This window comes from Punica granatum, chromosome 2 (assembly GCF_007655135.1).
Source record: "Punica granatum isolate Tunisia-2019 chromosome 2, ASM765513v2, whole genome shotgun sequence".
In the NCBI taxonomy this organism is placed as follows: domain Eukaryota; kingdom Viridiplantae; phylum Streptophyta; class Magnoliopsida; order Myrtales; family Lythraceae; genus Punica; species Punica granatum.
Genome location: NC_045128.1, coordinates 2049172 through 2067635, shown reverse-complemented (window position 1 = coordinate 2067635; position 18464 = coordinate 2049172). Strand labels below are relative to the sequence as shown.

The following is an 18464-nucleotide window of genomic DNA, read 5'->3' as shown; positions in this document are numbered from 1 at the left end:
TTTTTTGTTTTTTTAATGGATGCTTGTCTAGGTATTTCTTCAGTACACTTTACCGACTACTTTTATCTAAACATCATTAATTAGAAAGATCAATCAATCATTTGACAGAGTAATATGAAAATCATCCGGTATGATATATAGTTGCTATACGAACCATATTTCCAACAAATACAACGCATATGACCAATCTGAACTAAGCACACCGAGTTTATATTAGTTGGTTCGGTCTATATATGTATATATGTATAGATATATTGCTAGCTACTGATGTTTGGGCTCTTCAAACCAGGATTTCCTGCGCTAATCAAGGGAAGGAAACCTTCATCGGTCCTGATGAAAGAGATGAAAGATGTTTCCGGAGTCGAGGGACTTGATTGAATAGACAAATTGAAGTAGGGACTTAAATTGAAAGATCCCATAGTTGATGCACAATTTTGCTATCTGACCCATTATTATTATTATTATTATTATTATTATTATTATTACTATTATTACTACTACTACTACTATTACTATTACTATTTTTTTTCCATAATTTCATGATTAATAATATGAATGAAGGACAAGCTTTGCCCACATATACAATTAGTGGGGTCGTGGTGCAATCGAGCATACCTTGGAAGTACTTGGAGCTTCTCTGTTTATATCATGAGTTTGATTGATGATGAACTTTGGCACATTAAATACTTAAGGGAACACAGTACAATATAGTTGGTTAAGGGAAATGAGGAGTTAACTATTCATCAATCCCAATCAAAATTAAATAATTAAGATTCCAGTAGATTTAGGGAATAATTGCATATAAACGAGGAATGCACGTGCCTAATACATATATTTGCTAATTTTGCTGGTATTTCATTATTAATTACAAGGATCAATCAATCATTTGACAGAGTAGTATGAAAATCATCCGGTGTGATATACATAGTCGCTATTCGAACAATATTTTCAGCAGATACAAAAGCATACGGCCGATCTGAACTGAGCAGATCGAGTTTATTTTAATTGATTCAGCCTATATAAATATATAACACTAGATCAAATTATATTAACAAGCGACACCTGATCTAGTACGTATAGCTGCACCACTCCTCTTCTTTATGCCTTATGGGACTGGGTAGATTGCGATTTTTCCAGTAGCCCGACAGGTCGCGAGATGTGAAAATGCATCTAAAACCCGAGAGAATGGAAAAGGAGACTTGGGATCAATCACGGGCTTGACCTTCTTAGTTTCTAGGAAGGGACTCAATTTCTCCAGAACAGATCCGTCAGAGGTCACCACAAAAAGCAAGGCAGGAGGTTTCGCACCCCCGACTATGGATACGACGATGCCGCCCTCTTGCACAGCCTTCAGTGCCCTATCACTCTGCCCTGCATACTTTCATGGAACATCAGTAATTAATCGATCCTAGATCAAGAAATCACTGCGCAGTCCGAGTTCTTCAGGATACAGCATGTAGTCCGAAAACCTTGGATGATGTGTTTATGAACTCTACCCGAAGAAAAAAAAGAAAAAAAAAAAAGAAAAGAAAGATAAACGTATAAACAGTCAATTGGTCATGTGACATGCTCGAGGTTGTATTAGGTTTAGGTTGGACATGGGAAACCATAACGAACCAACTGACTTGGATATGTAGCTATACATAATATGATCTTACCGACTGTGTCAAAGACAACATCAAATTTTTCGGGGAGATCCTCGAAGTTTTGCTTGGTGTAATCTATGGCAAAATCAGCTCCTAGGCTCTTCAGCAGTTCCAGTTTTGCTGTGCTAGAAGTAGCAGCAACTCTTGATGCGCCGTATACGTCTTTGGCTAACTGCACCATAAAAATCAAATTTCTCTATTTGGTTGGGGCATTTCAATACATATGTCCCAAGTTTGGTTATGAATATATTGGTCATGTGTTACCATCTTCATTACCTGGATGACAAAAGTTCCGACTCCTCCAGCTCCGCCCAAGACGAGGATGGACTTGGAACCAGAGAACTTGGCTCTTTCCAGGCCTTCATAGGCTGTTTCAATGGCCAAGGGAATACTAGCAGCTTCAGCGAAGTTGAGGCTGCTTGGCTTAACAGCCAGTAGTTTCTCCTCCACGGCCGTGAACTCGGCTAGAGTGCCAAACTGCTTTGGGTGGTTTAGAGGCTTCTCGTTGATGTTCCCATACACTTCATCTCCCATCTTAAGCTTCTTCACGTTGCTTCCCACTCTCACCACCACTCCTGCGACGTCGTAGCCCGGCACAATCTATGTGCATTCCAGGCAATAGCAAATCAAGAACAACACAAAGCAAGCCATTTGCGTGAACGAGAGTAATGATCGATGACTGATACGATACATTTAAAACTTGTTTTTCCATAATTAAAATTGCTGATACCTATGTCGACAACCTCAAACTTATCTTCGTGTCAATATTAATTTGATTGCATAACCTCTAATCTCTGAAGTATAAATAAGTCGAGAAGCTGTTTCAATTGACCGAATGATTTGTCAGTTCGATTAATGAACACAGACTTACAGGAAGAGGAGAGTCGGTGGACTTGAACAGGCCTTGCATCCGCTTGATATCGACTGGATTAAGGGCGGCAGCAGCAACCTTGACCAGCACCTGATCTTCCTCAATCCGCGGGACCTCGACTCCGGGTTCCAATCTCAGAACAGCGGCCGGGTCTCCGTACTCGGGATGGACCCAAGCCTTCATCTTTGGTGGGACTGCAGCGGCTTCAGGAGAGGCAGCCATGAAGGTAGGACTGTAGGAGTACTGAAAGTAGGAACCTTGGGAAATTAATGTAGAGGAAAGGCGAACTTGGAATCTTTGTCTTAGCACCTTAGACAAAGAAATCTGGGTTAAGTTGGTATAGTTGATCTTGAACTCTAAAGAAAGTCAGATTTATGGATCAAAGCCAGGGAAATGAACAGAAGTCGTCGGGAATCATTAAAAAGTGCTGGAAGGCCTAAGTTAAAATCGACTTATGAGAAAAAGGGCGTTTGATAGGGTGGTATCAATCTCGATCTAAAATTAAAAAAAATTGCAGGTCAAATTTTTCACCAATAAAACTCTTTTCTCCTTTTACTTTTGCTTTTTCCTAGCCCAGCTATGCTCATAAATCTTTCTTATGACCGATAAAAAATCGTGATTTTTGCTAAAATTTGATTTTTTATTTTTAAATAAAGTCCACCTTTTGTTTAGAATTGTCACCGGTAACATGGGCCTCCCTGAGGTCGGATGAGGGCTCTATGATCCAAGTTGGCCATAAATTCTCGAAAATGGCCACGAATCCTCGATTGAAGATCCTTCAACATATCGCTAGCTAGCGGTGTTTTGGATTCTTCAAACTAGTATTTCCTATATGCTAATCAAGGGAACGAAACCTTCATCGGATCACCTGACGTACGTACGGATTGACTAAATTTCTCATCAAGAGATGAAAGATGTTTCTAGAGTCAAGGGACTTGATTGAATAGACAAATTGAAGTAGGGACTTAAAAATAAAAGATCCCAAAGTTGATGCACCACTTTGCTATCTGACTCTTTATTTTTTCCACAACTTCATGATTAATAATATGAATGAGGACATAGGCTTTGCCCACCTATACAATTAGTGGGGTCGTGGCATAATCGAGCACATCTTGGAAGTACTTGGAGCTTCTCTGTTTATATCATGAGTTTGATTGATGATGAACTTTGGCACATCCTATGTGATAACCATAAAGTGAAGAACTTTGGCACCTTAAATACTTAAACTGTATGATTTTTTTTTGGGGGTTCGTATTTCATTAAATTCTTGATAAAAGCCTTTATGTGGTTCGACGTAGCATATAACATTTGGTAATAGTTTGAAAAGATTGATAAATGATAAGTTTCATCAAAAAGTCACTTTCAGGATTGAAATTAAAAATACTTTTAACAAGAACTGAAATGAGCTTCTTCTCACTAATAATGTACGTATTTGAGCTCCCGAAATTAGTTTGCAGATAGTAGATTTACAATCATATAAGGAAAATACAACACCCTAGATTTGTCAATTCCATTAATAAATCAACTTATTCAGCAAGCATCGCCCCGACCTCGAATGACTAAGTTACTACTAGTACATCCTTTCACTGTATTGGATATATGGCTATCTTCCCAATGGCACGTCCAGATTCGAGAAGTTCAAAGGCCTCAAGGACACTGGAGAGGGGAAACGGGGAGTTGGGGTCGATCACGGGCCTGATCCGTCCGCGCTCTATGAAAGGCCTCAGCTTTTCCAGCATCGACCCATCGGAAGTCACAATAAACTTGAGAGCTGGCGGTGTCACGACCCCAGAAACCGTTACAACGCTCCCGCCTTCCTTCACAGCCTTCACAGCAACGTCACTCTTGCCTGGGGAGTTTGCAACAATATATATATTGATTATCAATCGGTGATCAAAACTACGTAATGAGCCGATCGGTACAATTCGAGAACCCAATGGAATATGAAAAGTACAAAATAAATGATCCCTGAATTGAAATATATTACCACCAGTGGCTGCATCGAAGACGACATCAAAATTTTCTGGGAGGTCCTCGATGTTTTGTTTGGTGTAGTCTACGGCAACATCAGCTCCAAGACTCCTGAGCAATTCTAGTTTTGCTGTGCTAGAAGTAGCTACCACTCTCGATGCGCCGTATACATGCTTCGCCAGCTGCGTTGCGCAAAATGAATCGAATTATCTTATCAATTGCTTACTCTTTTGTAAAGAAGATACAACAGTACCATATACACTTAGATTGACCCCCTGATGGTACGTGTAGAGAGGGTTGTTTACCTGAATGACGAAGGTCCCGATCCCACCTGAACCGCCCAGGACAAGGATGGACTTGCCGGTGGAGAGACCAGCCCTCTCTAAGCCTTCATAGGCGGTCTCAAGTGCTAAAGGAATGCATGCAGCCTCCACAAAGCTCAGGTTCTGGGGCTTGATTGCCAGTAGTCTCTCCTCCACGGCAGTGAGCTCAGCCAGAGTGCCGAATTGCTTTGGGTTCTCCAATGGCTTCTCATTGATGTGGCCATAGACTTCATCCCCGATGCTCAGCTTTGTCACGTCGCTTCCCACCTCAACAACCACCCCAGCCACATCGTAGCCTGGGACGATCTTCAAATTTGAAGTACATACATCAAGAAAGTCAGTAGAATACTCTCAAAGAGGTTCAACTACTAATTTGATAAATATCTAATTAACCTAAAAAAGGTCAGTCCGTGTGCTGCATCGCCCTGTTGACTAGTTCACGAGCTGGAGTGAACTGGATAGTCTAGTTGGTTCAATTGCATATTTAAAACCAGTCAGATAGGATCGAGGGAAGATCGACCAGGATATTAGATCTTGGCCTAACCGGCAATTAGGATTCAATTAATTAATATTAGTTTTAAAAATCACAACTATAGCTGCTGGGCAAGGGAAAGTTCAACGCTTAGGTTTTCCAGCTTGAAAAATCATCAAGCGTTACAATCCTTATCAATATTTTCGGTGATCGGGGACTAGAAGTGCTTTTATCACCATCGAATTGCTAATCAACGAGAAGGGTGAGAGCATTACAACACCAGCGGCTCATAATTGGATAAATCCTAATGCAAAATCACATGATTTCACTTCTGCATGATCGTTGGGATCAATCAATCTGAACATGCAAATCCACATACAAGTCCTTTTGATTTTACGTAACTCTGATTTGTCGCTGCACACGGTGAAAACTCACATTCCTTGTATCAAAACAAGTTAATTAGCTAGGAATTCCAGGAAGAGTACGTACCGGAAGAGGGGAATCATTTTTCCCTAGGAAGCCATCCATTCTCTTGGCATCAATAGGGTTAAGGGCAGCAGCAACAACCTTAACCAGCACCTGATCTTCAGAGATGATCGGGATCCCAAGCTCGGTTTCAAGCTCCAGAACTTCTTTGAAGTCCCCGTAACCGGTGTAGAGCCAGCCCTTCATACTTCGAGCACTTGGACTCGAGGGACCACTTTCGTAGGAAGACATGAAGACTGAACAACTCTGATTAATCAATCGCACAAAACACAGAGGGTAGAGATTAATTTCTGGGTAGTGAGGTTCCAAAGTTGGTTGCTATGCATTAATAATGAGTTGCCAATGTGATGTGTACATATTTATAAATGCATGTAAATGTAATTGGCAATGTTTACACAAATACAGAAAATGACAAAAAAAGGGAAAAATGAGGAAACGATTTCGATGTTGATAACTTATTTGAGAAAATTAATTAAGGCCGCCTTCTCCATATAGAAAATCTTATTGAAACAAATTTGAAAATTAAATCTAAATTTGGCAGTGAGTTCACACTGTTAAGTTGGATGCCAGTCTGATATTTAATACAAATTTGAAAAACAAAATCACAATTTTGGTTTGAATTGATTTGTATAATGTGTTTGGTTTTAGAGTTGAGTTGAGTTGAGTTTTGATTTTAATTGGTTTGTAATGATTGTAAAGTTGAATTATGAGAAAAAGTGTGAAAAATTAATGATTGTATTGTTGAATTGTGGAAAAAGTAATGAATAGTTGAGAAAATTTATTATTAAAAATTGAATGGAATGGTTAAAAAAATTGAAAAAAATAAAAAAAGTAATAATTGTATTGTTGACTTTTATTGTGTAGTGAGTAGAGTTAAAATTAGAGTTAAAATCGTAAAATCAGATTGCGAAATCAAACGGGCCGGTAATGATTGTATTATAGAATTATAAGAAAAATTATGAAAAAACAATGAATAGTTGAGAGAAAGTAATGATTAAATAATAATTGTGTTGTTGAATTGTGAAAAAAGTAATGAATAGTTGAGAGAATTTAATATTAAAAATTGAATTGAATAATTAAAAAAATTTTAAAAAATGAAAAAGTAATGATTGTGTTGTTGAATTGAAGATAAATAGAATTGAGTTGAGTAGAGTTGAAAATTTTTTAAAAATCAAACACACCCTAAGGGTGTGTTATAAACGGACGATCATTTCATATTAATTGCTCATTTATCGAATTACAAAGATGACTTAATTAGTCAATTGTCGTTAATTGTCGAAGTAAGACCATTATCAGAGCTTCTATTTTGTGAAGGGATTATTCAAACGATCGATCTAGAGGTGCTATCAGGGAAAATATGAGAGATTAATGAGAAATTTCTGGTCAGATATATATCTTTGAAATGTCAATGATAGAAGGCAATCAGAGATGTATTGAGACGGAGAAACGGCCAAATTTAGACCTAAGAAATGTCCGAGAATTTAAATCTTTATCCTAGGAATTATCCAAAAAAACAAAAAAAAAATCTCATACGTGCTGATAATTTTTTGCGGCGCAGACATTATGGAAAGCATCAATGTCGTCCTAGAAAAGAAAATCCCAAATCAACCCAAATGACTTAGCAAACTGAAAATTCAGTGTAAAATTTGTCCATATCTTTTATTATTTTACAACACGAGGAGATGAACATTAAAATGGTCCGCCAACGAATGATCAATGGAAAGTTGTCCTCAAATCGTATACTAACAGAGAAAGATACATTATGTAAGAAAGCATGTGGTTTTAACTTTTTTAAAAATTATTCTAAGAGCATTCACAATAGAGAGGCCCATTTAAGGGGAGAAATATTAATTCTAAATTTCTAAGGGCCCCATATGACATGCTGCCACCTCAATCGAATTGTCCTAAAGAAAAAATTGTTCCTCCCTCCCACAATGGGGAGGCCCATTTTGGATCCATTTGCGTCTCCATGTATTTTTTTTTAATTATTTACATATTTAATAAATGATCTATTAATTATTTTTAATTATGTAATTTAATTTCGGATAAAAAAATATAATTTTCGATGTTTGAATTGTCCTCAACGTAATTTGATTTTGGCTCTTTGCAATTTATTAAAAAATTAGAAAAAAATCATGCAAAGAGCCGTTTCTCTTAGCAGATTAAAGAAAAAAAATTCAATCTACAAAGAGCCGTCAGCTCTTTGCATTTTTTCTAAATAATAATAATAATAATAATAATTAAAAATAAAGGTCTGGGGGTGGCAAGCGTGGCCCACCACGCCTGCCACGTAATGCACTTCGATTGGAGCGCGTCAATTTTCCCTCCGACCGGTATACCGGGCTGATAAAAAGTGGGCCGGCCCAATTGCAATGGCAACTGGATCGGCAAAAGCATTCTTTGTGGATGCTCTAAGTTGATACTTGACTCATGTTACGTGCAGATTTTATAAAATCTTGTACAATGTATTGTAATTTTCTTTCACAAATTTCGACATAAATTTATGTATAACCTGAACTATCGTGGAAATTTAGAATTTTAATATTAAATTAAAACTAACGAAACATAAGAAGAGAGAGGGATGTGTAGTAACATTAACTTAGAAATAGGAGAGGTTGGAGAATGAGAATCGTGAGAGAGAATTGTTCAAAAAAAATTTTGGGAATTTGGAGCAATTAGGATTTGGAGATGAGTATAAATAGCTGGTTATCGTACTTGACGTCTAGAGTTGCCGACATTTGTGGGAAAGTGGCTGGAGATTTTTTCAAATTTTTAATGGTTGTTCATGGAAATATGAAATATTCATTAATTTGTTTACAATAGGGTAAAGCATAGTAAAATTATCTGACGGTTACAAAATCGAATTCTTCTTTAATTAATAGTATAAATATTTCATTTATAGCATAAAAATTACAAAATCTTATAATAATTTCAAATCTATTCCACCCCTACTTATCCGTTAGACTACCTGTCTCTTTTGGTCACGTGACCAAGAGAGACACGCGTCAGGAGACACACTCTACCAGAGCAAAGCGGAGCATGTCTCCTCAGACGCGCTCATCCCTCCGAGACTAGCGCCTCTGCAAAGGGAGTACTGAGCAGCTGCCACGAGGCAGCCGTAGGGCCCCCGCAATAGCAGCCCCCCGCTGTCCCTTAAAAAAAAAAAGATCTCGACGACTCCTTTAATTATGTTTAGATAATTTATATAATTATTCTTAAATAATTTATATAATCCTAACAAAAAATATATAATTATTATAGATATTTCATTATTAATCTATATAATTATTTAAATTTATTATTAATCTAAATAATTATTTATATTTCACCATACAAGCTAAATTACTCGCTAAATTGCATTTCGTCGTGTAATTCTTTTTTTGCTTGAACGTCATGTAATTTATTTTGTTGTAACGAATTTAAATAAATTTTTTATTTTTAAAATTAATTTAATTTAATTTAAATTATTATTATTATATATTATTTATATATAATATTAATTATATTCATTTAATTAATATAATATATATGTGGACCCTCATCGAAGACTAAGAAAGAGAGACAACTATTGAAGTAGTAAGTCTCTCTATTTGACATGGCGTCTATGTGTGGTCCACTTTAAATACTTGAGTAGCCTCTCTCATTGGTGGGAGTCTTAGGTTGCGTTTGGTATTTGAATTGAGGTGAGTTGAGTTGAGTTGAATTTTGGATTTAATTGGTTTATAATTATTGTGTTGTTAAATTATGAGAAAATGTGTTAAAAAAGTAATAAATAGTTGAGAAAAAGTAGTGATTAAGTAATGATTGTGTAGTTGAATTGTGGAAAAAAGTAATGAATAGTTGAGAGAATTTAGTATTAAAAATTGAATTGAATAGTTAAAAAATTGAAAAAAAAAAGTAATAATTGTATTGTTAAATTGAAGATAAATGGAGTTGAGTTAAAAAAGTTTTTAAAGCCAAACAAGGTTCGTTTATGATGGTGTGGCCTCAAATATTAACATGTGAGAGGGGAATCTCTCTGCTTTGAGAAAAGTACTCATAACTTCCATATCTTCTGCAAAAAAATATATAATTGGCATTTTTTTTTGCCGCAATAAATTAGCAAATCAATGACCACAATTTGGGTATTGACAGCTTATTACTCCCAATATCTTCTCAAGAATTCTTTCCCATTGAATATCCTTCTAAGCAATATATGTAGGTAACCGGGACACAAAGTTCACTGACCACCCAAATGGAAGTGTATATATACATATAAATACATGAAAGCCATAATCATATGTTTTCATCAATTAATTACTTACTCAAGGAAGTCTACAAACTACTATTATAATCAACCGAGACTTGGAGTGATCATTCTAGAAATAAAGAAATTTCGGCCCCTGCAAGAAGAAAAATGGAACATGACAACAGTCATAGGGCAGAATACTTTAGCAAAATTTTTAAATAGATATCTACGTCGTCGTTCTCAAATCCTAGTATCATCTAAAATTTAGGCAATGAGAATTATTCAGAAAATATTTATGTCCAAGGTCTTATCAATAATATAAGCACAAACTTCTATTTAAATCAGGTTCTCTAGGGTCCGTGACCATTCTACAAATATAATGGTGCTCGCAGCTATTGATCGCAGGCTCTCTCGGTGTTTGCAACTGTTGAAGCCAGGCCATCTCCTCCACCTCTAGTCTATAATAGTGCTTAATTTGAGAAAGTTAGAAGGAATTAAATTAAAAGGAATGGGATGGGATTGTTATTAAATAATGAAGCAAAGAAACTTCAATAAAAAAAAAATTCAAGGAACTTACGAACAGTGCTTAATTTGATGGCAGGCTCTCTCGGTGTTTGTAACTGTTGAAGCCAGGCCATCTTCTCCGCCTCTAGTCTATAACAGTGCTTAATTTGAGAAAGTTAGAGGGAATGAAATTAAAAGGAATGGGATGGGATTGTAATTAAATAATGAAGCAAAGAAATTTCAAGGAACTTCCGAATGATGTACCTTTAAGGAATGAAATAGTATATATAAAAACAAAGAGAGAGAACTATAGAAGATAGGTACGTTATCGCCAGCGACGGTGTCATCGCCCGTATCTCTGTGATCGCCTTCCACATCGCCTCCATCGTCTCATGCTGATTCGAATATCGCGCTATCGGAGCTCTGCCAGCTGAAATAAATGAAAAATTATAAACAAATAATTAAATTATCATTTAAATATAATTTTTTAAAAAAATTTATAGATATCTCTAAGCTCAAAATGGCAGGAATTAGGGTACCTCATCACAGATGACCGTCGCAGGTGAGGCGAACAGAGGAATTAAATATGGCAAATTGCTTTGATCGAACATGGAGTTAATATCTCTGGAGATTCCGCTAAAAGATTTTCGGGTGGAAGAATATAGGGTAAGCCTAAGGCTTTATCACCGGTGAGCAGTTCACGGGTTGAACCACCACCATCGAGGCTATTTCCACTACCGGTGACCTCGAGTCCATGAGATCCTCCACCTCATCATTTCCATCACTATCGCCGTCTTAGATCGCCAAGCAATTACCACCACCGTTCTTCTCAATTATACCACCCGCTTGTTTTCGAAAGCCTCATGCATGTAGTCTCTGACCACGACCACTGTCACTCCTCTGATCTCCACGACTCTCTCCGGCCGATCGGAATCGCGAATATACCTAGGAAGGAGAAAACATAGACACACTCTCTCCGGCAGTTTGGGATCGGGAATATACATAGGAGAGGGTTTGCTCATCAATGGGATTGATATTGCCTATAATCCAGCTCCAATTCCCACAATTTTGGCGCTCCTCTCGAACTCTGAAAACAAATGAAAATGACACAAATAAGAAGAAATATTGTAAACTAATTATTTCAGTTACACATTGTAGACTAATTTATCGGGGAAATAATAATTAGCTTAAGAAAGTAATAATGTAGAGCAATTTATTTCCATAACGAAAATGGGAGAAAATAAGTTGGGCTTTATTGCGATAGATATATTTTCATATAGATGCATTTGAAGGGACATGCATGAGGAGCCAAGAAAGGAGAGAAAAAGCTAACGTGACAAGCTATCATTTATCGAACAGAGGTCTCTCATAGCTCAAGCTTTCAGGAGTCAACTTTAATATAATATAAATAGATTAGATTAGAATATTATTATATTCCCAGTTATTAAGTGAGAACAAATATGTGTGACACCCAAAATAAAATTTAAAAAAAAAGAGAGAATATTAAGTGAAAAATATTTTATAAAATTATATATTAAATGTCGGGTGGAATCTAATTATTTTGGTCGGGAACTGCTATTTCAATTCTGTGTCTTTTTTTTTAACCTTGAAAACCAACCGAAAACCTTCTAGAAAGAAAAAAAAATCGAAATATTCATGTCATGTAAGGTTATTTAAAATTTGGTTTTCCATATTTTTCTTACACCCCTAATTCCATGTCTCTCCATTGAGTACTCTCTCTTCTCCCGGTCGGTCATGTTCACCAAATATCCACACCGCTCGGCAAAAACATGAATATTCATAGATAGTCTATACAAGTCCTTGGAAACTCAAGTTTGGTGCTGCACAAACCCCTCTGGACCTCTCGTCTCATTGTGGTTGATTTAAGGAGGGAGATGATCGAGGAGTAAATTCCTGTGGAGTCGTTACTTAAGCTACAAGAAAGTTTGAGGCTCAAATTTAAAAGCTCTTTGCGTTGCAGGTGATCAACAAGAACGCAATATATGTGTACGAGAAAGAAATTTAAAAGGAAAAAAAAATTGAAGAATTTGTGTTGTATATGCGCCTTGATATTACTGGGGCTTCTTTTTTTTTTTAATTGGATTCTCTGCATGAAGAATTTGAAATAATTCTATCCTAAAATTTGATTGAAGCAGTGCGGTATTTGTTTTCATTAAATAAAGTTGCGAATTCGAATCTTATCGTATGAATAAGAAAAATGATGCCGAGAGTGTTGAGGAGTAAAATGGGATAAATCCCACGTCGGAAAAGAAAAAGAATATCCATGGGTTTATATGAGACTTAGGTACCACCACTTATCAGCTTGAGCTTTTAAGTGGAAATAGGCCTGAGCCCGTCTAAGCTCAATGGAAATTTAATATGGTATCAGAGCCTAGGTTACGCGTATGCGTGCCTATGCGCGTGTGCACACCCATACTACGCCAGGCCCAGTATGTCGAGTGCAGCCAAAGTGTGCGCCTCGTGTTAGTCCCCCTTGCTCGAGCACGGAAGAAGAGCCCGGCTCGAGGTCAATTGTTGAGGGCGGGTGTTTAAGGGCACGTGACAAAGTGTAGGCAGAAATAGACCACACGTTACAAGTGAGGGTGGGTGTTGAGGAGTAAAATGGGATAAATCCCACATCGGAAAAGAAAAAGAATATCCATGGGTTTATATGAGATTTGGGTACCACCACTTATCAGCTTGAGCTTTTAAGTGAAAATGGGCCTGAGCCCGTCTAAGCTCAGTGGAAATTTAATAGAGAGAGTGGACTAACTTGGCTCGAATTAGATTAGTCGAGCCAATTGAACTCTCGGTACCATATAAACCAGGAAACAGAGAGAGAGAGACAAAAAAAAAATCCTTAACCAACCAAGTGGTGTTGGCCGGCTGAGTTGAGGTGATGTGTATTCGTGCGTCCTAGAGTTATCAAGCCTGTTGTATATGTATTGTACGTATATACATATATTTAAAATATAATATATCTAAATACAATATATAAAATCTGACACGAAATTTCAAATCGTGTTACATAGGATGGTGGAGGTTTTATATCGACTAACTATTTATATTATAACCAATTTGATGAACAACACTTAATTTAATATGATAATGACATGTTGCGGTTCATTAAACACGTCAAACTATATTTCATGAAAGAAGTTATAAGGTTTAAACAATATATTTGAGGCGACCCTTTGAAATTTTCTATCATTATATACATCAACCGTATAGAAATTACAGAGCTAGTTTGGAAAAAGTTATGTGAGAATCATCCAACTGTTATCTAGCTTCATTTTTCGATTACCCAACCATTGTCTTCTTTTACCTCAATTCTTCTATATTGCTCTCTCAAGAGAAAAAAAGATGACCAACAAGGAAAAACACAAACAAATTAAATATTGACAAACATTTTCGACTGGCAAATTCCTACACTAGCTAGCCGGGGCTATCGATTCGACGAGTACATAATGGCCCATTCATGGTCAACCAACGGGTCGTGTGTATATAATTGTTATAATAACCATAAATGAACGTATTATAAGGATCTAAGTAATGGAATTACATACCTAACTTATCTCGTATATAAAGGAACGAACAACTATCACTTGGCTTATAAGTATTAGATATTAACCAGCTCCAGCCAGGCCGGGAGACTTCGCTTGAGCTCTGACGCACGTCCCTTGCACCTTCTTAGTTTTGTCTTTGTGGGAGCTTCCTCGTTGTTGATGGGAGATGGGTTCCAGCTATCGATGATAGGCTTTTCAAGTGATACGACACCCTTAATCAGGTACAAGACAAGCCTAGGTTGCAACTTGCTCCAAGTAAATCCAGTGAACTGTATCACCCGCCGTAGAGACTGAAGATGCAACTCGGCAGACTCCTCCGGTATGTTTAGTTCGTGGCGGAGGTATTGCACCTTGCTCCAAGAAAATCCAGTGAACTGTATCACCCCGTAGAGACTGAAGATGCAACTCGGCAGACTCCTCCAGGATGTTTAGTTCGTGAGGGAGGTAATGCACCTTAATTTCAAAAGGAAAAATAGGAAGAATCCGCATTATTTTATTATTTGTATGTATTAGTCAAGTCGCGGGCATCAAGTTAAGGTAAGTAATTAAGACCTTGTTTGGATTGGAAACTTTGTCCAACTCAACTCCATCCAAAGGCCTACCCGACAAAATTTGTTTGAAATTTCAATGTTGTGGGACCCAATAGAACTGTCGGTGGGTCAAAGTGCCATTTACCAATTTTCACTACGTAGATGACCATTGGACCGAAGAACGACAGAAACCATGAAGCTCCCTCCTCCCAGCATCGGTAGGGTTTCATAGCATCAACGAAATTGGCCGCAATAATCTGAAATCGAGCGCGGAAGAACCTGATTGGTAAGTGGGTTCCGTCAATTTCATCGATTACTCACCTTCATACCGTCAATTCCATCGATTTCTCACTTCCATTCCATCAAATGCGTCGAATGCAGACATTATTCGTCCGTGACAAGTAGAGGAGCTTCTTCACAGTGAAAGGGGACGAATCTTGTCAGGAATTATTCGATTTTCTTCTGTGCTCCGGCACGCTTGTCTGACATCTCGCGAATCTTGCAAAATTGTAGGGGCCCCTCGACGTGCTCTGTTCTCGGCTGAATTTGCCGATTTAAGCAATGGTAGACGAGAATCCCAATCGAAGCATTGTGCAGTTCAGGTATGTTCGATCGCATCTGTCTACAAGTGCTCTGTTCTCGTTGTTCTTCGTTGACAGACCCAGCGTGGGCTAAGATGCATACTGTTGAATATTGCTGCTGATGTTTGTTAGCCCATTGCTGCGATGCACTTGTTTCACGATTGCTGCTGATGTTTGTTAGCCCATTGAATTCTGCGAAGTTTGAAAGCTTCAACTCACGACAGTGATTGCTGTTTCTCTCTGCACTTATAACTTGCTCGCCGACTGTGACATGTTGATGTGTTTATGTTGGTTCGAAAAAAACCAGAGAAGCTGAGAATTGTCTGAGAAGTTACTACTGGTCAGTGAAATTTGAGTTTGAAAGCGTCAGTGTGAGGACTTTGATTGCTTTTGTCCTCTGGAGTTATAATACTTGCTAAAATCGTGAGCTGTTTGTGATCAATTTGTTGCGAAAAACACCATAGAAGTTCGGATCTTGACTGATACCCTACTGCTGCGCATTCATTTTTTCCCAAACATAGGCTCATGGATTTACGCGAGATGGCTGTCGCTATTTGTTCGTTTCTGCATTGTCTTTCTGCTGCGAACTTTTATTTGTCATTCATTTTGTTTTGCATGTTATTTGTGGAGGTTTTGCTACAGCAACTGCATGCATCATGGCTCAAAAAGGGGAAAATATCATCGAATGGAGTGATGAAATGGACTTAGCTTTCCTAAACATAATGCTTGAGAAGATGAGAAGAACACACACTACAACATGTAAGACTAGCACTTGGAAAGAGATCACAGATGAAATGATCAATCTTTTTTTCTCGAAAAGCATCTGTTCTTGCAGAAGGTGAAGGACAAGTATCAAATAATGAAGACAAATTTCACCTGATTTTCTGATGGGATGCAGACACAAAAACCATCACAGCCGACTCAGATGTTTGGGATATGTTTATAAAGGTACATGCTGTTTCTTTGTTTGTTCGGCTTCTACTGTTGTTTTCAGCATATGTCACTGATCTCTTTCGATCATGTCGTTGTTCTTGGTACAGAAGAATAGGGCGTACAAGACTTTTCGGAGCAAGGGCTACAAGCACTACGATTTGCAGAAGCAACTGTTTAGTTCTTCCGTGGCCACCGGTGTTCTTCGCACATCCTTGACCAATCCACCACCAACTTTAGAGGAAGAACGCCGGTTAAATGCGGAATTCTTATCTAGGGGGAAGGGAAAGCAGAAACACCATGTCGATCTCGAAGAAGGCTCCGATAAGAGTGACGACCCCGTCCATGTTGCAGAGCCCATTTTAACCGAGTCTCGACGTCGAGTGCCGAAAAGATCGCAAAGCAAGAGCTAACAAATGCAGGAGTGCATGGACATATTCAGGGAGAGTTTCACGAAGAACCAACAGGACACCCCACCGTCGGCAAAGAAAAGCAAGTCCGTATCGAGCCCTGAGAAACCTGAGAAGAATAGCATCGAGGAAGCCCTCAATGAGTTGGCTAAATTGGAATCGAGAATCCCTCAATCCTTGTTTGTGAAAGCGGGCAAAGCACTCCTTGATCCGGACTCCCGAAGGCTTTTCATGTAGTTCAAGGAGGAGTCACGAATGGAATGGATATTGCAGCTGGAGCATCCTTGAAGCAAGCGTGATCACATCTTTCTTTCTTTTTTCGTCGCATCGAAAAACAACGTTTTTTTAATTTTTCTGACTGAACTCGTACTGCTAATGTTTGTTATGTGTGTTTGCTTATGCTGATGCGTTTTTATTTTATGTGTGTGTTGCATGTTATTGTGTTATGATTATAATTGAGTTGTTTCACTGTTAACGATTTATTCATAAATTCATTTCCACAGTTATAGGCGATCATTTGGCGAACAGTATGTCTCGTAATGGCATGTCTTCATCCAATGACAATAACCCCGGAGACAACGAGAATGAACGTATGCAACGTATGTTCTACTCCTTGATGATGCAATATGATCAGATGGAAGATCCCGTTCCACAGAACTTGCCGTGTAGAAATTCTGCACTTCAAGGACGACAGTATATTGTTGAACTATTAGGGAGTGACGTCCGGTGCTTCGAAAGCTTCAGACTAGAACCACACGTGTTTAGAAATCTATGCGACACATTGCGGTTGCGCTGTGGCATCACAGATACTAGAAAAGGTATTACCGTGGAAGAGCAAGTCGGCATGTTCATGTTGGTTATTTCACATAGTATGAGATTTTCAATGGTGGCTGAAAGGTTTCAGCATTCGAAGGAACGGTTTCACGAGTTATCAAACAAATTGCACGCGGAATGCAAGAATTATCTGCCGATTTTATAACACCGCGGAACGTTATTGTCCAGCCGGAAATTGAAAATGATGAAAGGTGGCACTTTCTTTAGGGTATGTTATCTACTAATTTCATATTGTATAGAACTGTTTTCGGTATAATATGTGAGTTAGATATAATTATGCGTTTTTCATGCAGCATTGTATTGGAGCTATCGATGGAACCCATGTCGATGCATGCATGCCACATGCGAACATAGTACCTTATCACGATCGTAATGCCGATATATCACAAAATGTATTGGCTGCTTGTTCACACGACATGATGTTCACATACGTGATGACGGGTTGGGAGGGTTCCGCACACGATTCAAGAATATTTGCTGACGCTGCGTCACTTGAACGCTTTCCAGCACCGCATGGTCGTGAGTATTTGCAATTACCTTTATAAGTTTCAATGAAATTGCTTTCCGAAATTAGTTATCTTTAATTTTCCTTTTGTTCTTTGCAGGACAATATTATGTTGTTGATGCGGGGTTTTCAAATATTCCGAGATATTTGGCTCCATATAAGGGAGAACGGTATCACCGGAGCGATTTCCCTCATCATTATCCGCCAACATCGGAAAAAGAGCTATTCAACCAGCGCCATACGTCAGTGCGTAATGTCATCGAATGTTGCTTCGGTATTTTGAAAAAGAGATTCACCATACTGACTGCCATGACGAACTTCAAACCGTATACACAAGGACAACTTGTCCTTGCTTGTTTTGTTTTGTATAATTTTATACGCCGTAATAATTACCATGACAGATTATTTATGGAGTACGGCGATGCGTGGGCGGATTACGATGAATTTCGCAATCCACCACAACAACACGGAATTAGAGTTGATGTGGACATGAGTAGCGCATAAATGAATGTTGTACGCGACCGTATCGCTAATCGGTTATGGCGTGCAGAGCGAGGAGGGCGATGACATACACTGAGGTGTTTGTGTTTGAAATTAGTAATAATTA

General features: G+C 38.1%; 2 protein-coding genes and 1 long non-coding RNA gene across 3 annotated transcripts; 1 reads left to right on the top strand and 2 right to left on the bottom strand.

Annotated features, from left to right (window-relative positions):
• Nucleotides 1-900: 900 nt before the first annotated feature.
• LOC116194725 (2-methylene-furan-3-one reductase-like) lies at nucleotides 901-3023 on the bottom strand. The gene is made up of 4 exons (XM_031523612.1): nucleotides 2518-3023; nucleotides 1923-2246; nucleotides 1659-1818; nucleotides 901-1371 (listed from the first exon to the last, which is right to left on the bottom strand). Exons 1-4 carry the CDS (start codon nucleotides 2737-2739, stop codon nucleotides 1106-1108), a joined length of 972 nt encoding a protein of 323 aa, XP_031379472.1. The 5' UTR covers nucleotides 2740-3023; the 3' UTR covers nucleotides 901-1105.
• Nucleotides 3024-3901: 878 nt separating this feature from the next.
• Nucleotides 3902-6109, bottom strand: LOC116193747 (2-methylene-furan-3-one reductase-like). Its single transcript, XM_031522494.1, has 4 exons — nucleotides 5773-6109; nucleotides 4794-5117; nucleotides 4505-4670; nucleotides 3902-4366 (listed from the first exon to the last, which is right to left on the bottom strand). Exons 1-4 carry the CDS (start codon nucleotides 5998-6000, stop codon nucleotides 4101-4103), a joined length of 984 nt encoding a protein of 327 aa, XP_031378354.1. The 5' UTR covers nucleotides 6001-6109; the 3' UTR covers nucleotides 3902-4100.
• An 8663-nt stretch (nucleotides 6110-14772) lies between these two features.
• On the top strand, nucleotides 14773-16917 carry LOC116197316. Its single transcript, XR_004155021.1, has 3 exons — nucleotides 14773-14883; nucleotides 14979-16126; nucleotides 16219-16917. It is a non-coding gene; the product is annotated as an uncharacterized LOC116197316 (long non-coding RNA).
• Nucleotides 16918-18464: the final 1547 nt, after the last annotated feature.